Source organism: Corylus avellana, chromosome ca1 (genome assembly GCF_901000735.1).
Source record: "Corylus avellana chromosome ca1, CavTom2PMs-1.0".
Taxonomy (NCBI): Eukaryota; Viridiplantae; Streptophyta; class Magnoliopsida; order Fagales; family Betulaceae; genus Corylus; species Corylus avellana.
Window position 1 is genome coordinate 25424030 of NC_081541.1, and position 5667 is coordinate 25429696.

The 5667-nt window shown below is 41.1% G+C and overlaps 1 protein-coding gene across 1 annotated transcript; it reads right to left on the bottom strand.

The window, feature by feature from the left end:
• Positions 1–514: 514 nt before the first annotated feature.
• On the bottom strand, positions 515–1799 carry LOC132177400 (serine hydroxymethyltransferase 7-like). Its single transcript, XM_059589696.1, has one exon. It carries the CDS (start codon positions 1691–1693, stop codon positions 623–625), a length of 1071 nt encoding a protein of 356 aa, XP_059445679.1. The 5' UTR covers positions 1694–1799; the 3' UTR covers positions 515–622.
• Positions 1800–5667: the final 3868 nt, after the last annotated feature.

Genomic DNA, 5667 nt, shown 5'->3' on the forward strand with positions numbered 1-5667 from the left:
CACTTTTTTTTTCAATATGTATGTATCATTAAGAACCCCTTGGAAGACAGATCCGAGCTTAAAAATCAAGTACAACGCCAACACCTTCTCATCAGAACAATCACATTATGGAACCTTCTAAACTATTCATGAACTAATAATTAAAAATTCTTTTTTGGTTCCTCGAGGCACAACATTCCTCCTCATGCACCAATCTGACCATCCTATCCGGTCACAGCCAGAGGATTACAAATGATTCATCAAAATAAACATGATCTTTTCGAGGGAAATGAAAGTGGATTTAAAGATTGTCTAGCCAACCAAACTAAGGAGATTCCAAATTTCAAATTTTCATAAGTAGTTTTCACTTTATAACTGCCAATACCACATTACTCAAAAAAAATAAATAAATAATAATAATAATAATAATTATTAAAAATTATATATTAAAAATTAAAAAAAAAAATTGAAAAAAAAAAAAAAACAAGAAGAACAAAAGGGCAAAAATTCAGTTAGATGACATCAAATAACCATTACTCAACAAATGCACAGGCACAAAGTCAACAAGACATAATTACACGCGCACACACACAAAGCAAGCAAGCAAGCATCTAGGCAATAACATAACCACGGACAGTGAAATTCACACAACCTTAGCCGCAACAATGCCGCTTATTTGAGCCATATCACACAGGAGTACTGCGCCACACTTATCCGCAATCTGCCTAAACCTCGCATAATCCCATTCCCGAGGATACGAGCTCCCCCCACAAATCAATATCTTGGGACGAAAATCCAGCGCCCTCTCCTCAAGCTTATCGAAATCGATATACCCCGTTTGCGGGTTTACCTTATACGGCAGACTCTCAAAGAAAATCGACGCCCCAGAAACCTTCCTCCCATTGGGCGTGTAGTACCCATGACTCGTATTCCCTCCGGACGGCGTATCCAACCCCATTATCCGATCCCCAGGAAGCAACAACCCCGTGTATACAGCGAAATTCGCAGACGTGCACGAATAAGGCTGCACATTCACGCCCCAATTATCCGAATCAAGCCCGAACGCCTCCAATGCGCGCTCGCAACACAGCGTTTCTATCTCGTCGATGTATTGGTTCCCGCCGTAGTATCGCGCGCCGGGCATTCCTTCCGAGTATTTGTTGGTCAAGTGGCTTCCGAGCGCTTCCATTACGGCCCGGCAAACGAAATTCTCGGAAGCAATCAATTCGATCCCTTTGAATTGCCTCTCTTTCTCCTTCTCCATTATCTCGAACACATCGGGGTCCGCCACGCGCAGAGCCGCGTCGCCCCACGACCGCACCGCACTCCGCCGCGCCTCAAGGTCGGGTTCGACAGAGACCGCCCTCTTTGAATACGAACTCGGCGCCGAAATCGACGAGGACGACGATTCCCTGTCTCGGCGGCGCTTGAGGCACATGGAGTGACCGAGAAGGCGGATTTCCTCGACGCCATCGTCGTCGGCCGATTCTGCGTCTAAAAAGGAGCCGTTTTCAGCGGGCTTCTCGGTGGGCGTTTGGGGTTCGAGCAACTGGAGGGGAAAGGGTGGGAGCGGTTGGTGGGTGGGCGTGGCGTCGCGGAGGCTGGAGTCGAGCTGGAGGGTGATGGAGTCGTCGGAGATTTGGGTACGGTGGGGTGGCGATGCATGTGATGAAAACCCTAGAGAGAGATTCGACTGTGGTTGCGTCAAATCCATCGCGGAAACACCAAATTAAAACCCTAGAGAATCTGATGAACAGCCACAGGAATTAGGGTTGTCGAAGATGTTTGTGGTTCGAGTCGAACGATTGTTGTTATTCCAATGGAATATCAAAAAAACAAAAAACAAAAAATAATATATATATATATATATATATATATATATATATATGCGTGGGTTTGACGGGGACGGGTAGATTCCAAGAGGATGCACCTGGACGTTGATGAGCTGGCAAATGTTCTGGTGACTTGGAAGTACGGTCACCGGTCATCGGGTTATAGGATCTCAATTGTGGATTCGTTTATAAGGTGGATCATGGGCCAGTTTGTCTTTTATGGAGGGATGTAAATTATGTATCGTCCTCTGGTTTTGGATCGATCATAAACAATTGGACCTTTTAAATAGGTGAAGAGCCATCTTTGTGTATAGATTTTAGTTCTATTTCTCATGCACTGACAGCCCGTTCCAATGGATGTTTTCGTTCGAGTAATGTTACAAGTTTAATAGTTTATTTTGTGTCCCTTTTAGGATGATGTGGCTCTTAAAATCATCATTGAATTTGTAATTAATCACTATTGAATTTCGATCAAATTATAATTTTGAAAGCGACCTCATTTTTTGAGTGACAAAAAAAGAACTTTTAGTGATAATTTTAAGAACATTAATTTTGGAAATGCACAAATAAGATGTAACACCCCCTAAAACTAGCCTTGGCCAGCCTGGTAGGGTTACTAGCAATTACCCAATTTTAACCAAAATAAGGTATCGTCCATCTAAGCATTATCAAAGTTAATGCATAGGAAGGCAAATTAAATCTGAAAAACTATTAATCGTCACAAGCCAAGTATATTCCTCGAAATCAAAGACATGGAGCAAATAATAAAAGGGCAAACCTGATACAGTATGATGAATCTTAAGGTAAAAGCTATGGTGGCAATTGCACCACTCCTAAGTCCTAGTAACAAGTTCCCTAAATGGGTAATAACAGCATAAGTCTAATGACTTAGTAAGTAAACCTCACAGTGGAATATGACATGAGCCAATTTTCATTAAATAGAAGTAAACGTGCAGTTTTCAGTAAATATTAAAAAGATGTATTGTATCTGTTAATACACTTGAAAAATATCGTTTGGTTTAATAAAAGGTGGTGTACTTTCGGCGGCATTCGTCTAAGTATTTTAATGCAGAAAACTAATACTTTATAGGCCATAACTATCATATATGGTCTACCTGAGATATTACCAATTCCCGGCAGGGTTGGCGCTGTCCTAAGGGACCTGTAATACAATGTCGGTGCCCCAACCATTGTACGCTACCGTCTATAACACTAATAACCCGATTAAGTCCAACCTCAGGTGACCCACGCTACTAATGATGTACATCATGTAGTGACCGCTTATTAAGGCTGCGCCGGTCACGAAACAACCATTGGATTCAAGCCCATATAACAATACACACATTTCACCATAGAATCAAGTCTATATAGTAAGCCCATGGCCATTATACCGCACGTACCGGTATACCATATCTTACGATGCATATCATTATTCAGTTATTAAAACAACTACCAAGTGATTACAAAAATGTAGACATGCTCATATCATAACGTGGTTAGTCAACTAACATATCTCATGTTTTTAAAGAAAGTGCTTGTAAGTGTTTGCTTACCTCGTTCGCTCGCTCGAGTCTTCCGATATCACGAATCTATGCTATAACGAAACACAGCCTATCGTTATAAGCAATACTAGAGAACTCTACGAGGTTCCACCTAACGAAAAGGGGTTGCTAAAGCCTTTGTACACATTTACAGGGCTAAGAAGTGTGTAACCCGCTCTCTGGGCGAGCACTCGTTCCCTAGGGCTAGCGTTCGGTCAGGGAGCTAGGGTTTTGCTAAAAGCCCTTAAAATAGGTCCTAGACTTCTATCTAAAGCTATGGGTTGGTACTTACTTCCTAGGCTCTCAACAAAGCAAGTAAAACACAAGAACCTAAGAGATGTTAATAGCTTTTGAAAGCAATTCCTTGCCTCTAAGAAATAAGTTTGTAAAACACATAATCAAGTGTCTTTAATGATAGTTTGAAAAAACCTTTTTGAAATCATTCTTCTTAAACAAGGAAAATGTGCTGAAACCTTAAAAAGAATGATCATAACTTTAAAGAAAACTAATCACTCCTAGATATTGATATCTATGCCATTGTAAATCAAGAAGCTCAATAATAAAACAGAAGGGATGAAGTGGTTACCTCAACAAGCAAGCCTCCCAAGGACGATTCTCCCTTCTCCAAGATTACTCACAATCCACACACACATTCAAAGGACAAAGTAACAGGGTTTCTCTAAGGAAACAGAGGCTAAAATGGGGGTTAAAGGTCTCATGGGGGTGAGGTATTTATAGGAGAAAGGACCTGAGGGAAAAATTGGGAATTCTACTAAAAGGGGTGAGCGCTTGTGTGGTCCATGGTTGAGCGCTCGTGTACTGTTCACAACGAGCCAAAAATGCTTTTCAAGCGTGCGTTTTGGGTATTATCCAAGGGTCTGAAAATTGGTCAACGAGAGTCCCTGTACTGTTCATGCGAGCACTCATGTACTGTTCACAAAAGGCTAAAAGTGCTTAAAGGTACAATCACACGAGGGTGGCGTGATGTCCAAGCGAGTGCTCGTGTGGTCCCCTGGGCTAGCGCTCGCCCAATGAGGATGTTTTGGGCTTTTTGCTTCAAAAAGACTTAAGGGCATTGGGTTATAATAAGAAGGTTTAGGGTTCTCTGTTTAGGGCTTGTTTTCAAGGAATTATTAGCCAGTTGAGTAAGGGGTCATAACTCTTTAAAACAATTTTAAAAGTCGGGGTATTACATAAGACATGAGTCTTCCTTTTAGCATTACTCTTTATAGAAGTTGATAGTTTGATGTTGTTGCTACCTAACCTTGACGTGGTTTAGATTGTTCTATATATAGAAGAGTTTGTTATACAAAAGTGGATAAGATAACTATACACTATGTGTTTGAGTTTAAACTTAACAAAGTAGTAGCATATTCTAACTCTATCTAGCTAACATTATCTTGTTGTGCTTTATCTTGAACTTGATCTATAGAAGCATTTGAATGCATAGTTGTTTGGAGAGAGATGATATCGCTAATACACCGCTCAAGCTTCAAGCTTAAAGGTAATGTAGTGACATTGAGCTTGCTTCGAAGTAGTGCAAAGCGAATTGATGAGAGAGTCTTGGTAAAAATATATGCGAGTTGATCATGACTGCATAGAAAACGAATATCCAGAGCCTTGTAGGCAACCATGTCACGGACAAAGTGAAAATCAATTTCCACTCGCTTTGTGTGTGTGTGTGTGAAAGATAGGATTGGACGAGAGATACGTAGCTCCAATATTGTCTCACCATAGGACCGGAGGATGAGGAATGGGAATTCCAAGTTCATGCAAGAGGGATTTGAGCCAAGTAACTTCTGTACTGGCATTAGCAAGAGCTTTGTATTCCGCTTCGATGCTAAAGCAAGCAACAATAGCTTGTTTGCGACAACTCCAAGAGATTAGGTTAGGACCCAAAAATATGCAATAGCCCCTAGTGGATCGTCTATCATCATGACTGCCTACCTAGTCGACATCATTAAAGGCTTGAAGAACCATAGACTTAGACTTCTAAAACTATAGGCCATAGTAGATTTTCTGCTTGAGATAACATAGAATTCTTTTTACAGACTGCCAATGAAGAATAGTTAGTTTCTGCATGAACTAATAAAGTTTGTTGACAGTAACACTAATGCCAGGCCATGTGACACATAAATATTGGAGGGCTCCAACAGTGCTTTTGTATAGGTCGGATCATCAAAGGAACTTCCCTCAAACGCTGACAAGCTGGTGGTCGTAGACATGGGAGATGAAACCAGTTTGGTGGCAATCGTGTTGGTGTGGTGAAGTATGTCCAGTATGTATCTATGCTAAGACAAAATAAAACAACTAGT

Bases quoted from the DNA above. Each gene is read 5' to 3' on its own strand.
- LOC132177400 (XM_059589696.1), bottom strand. From the start codon at position 1,693: ATGGATTTGACGCAACCACAGTCGAATCTCTCTCTAGGGTTTTCATCA.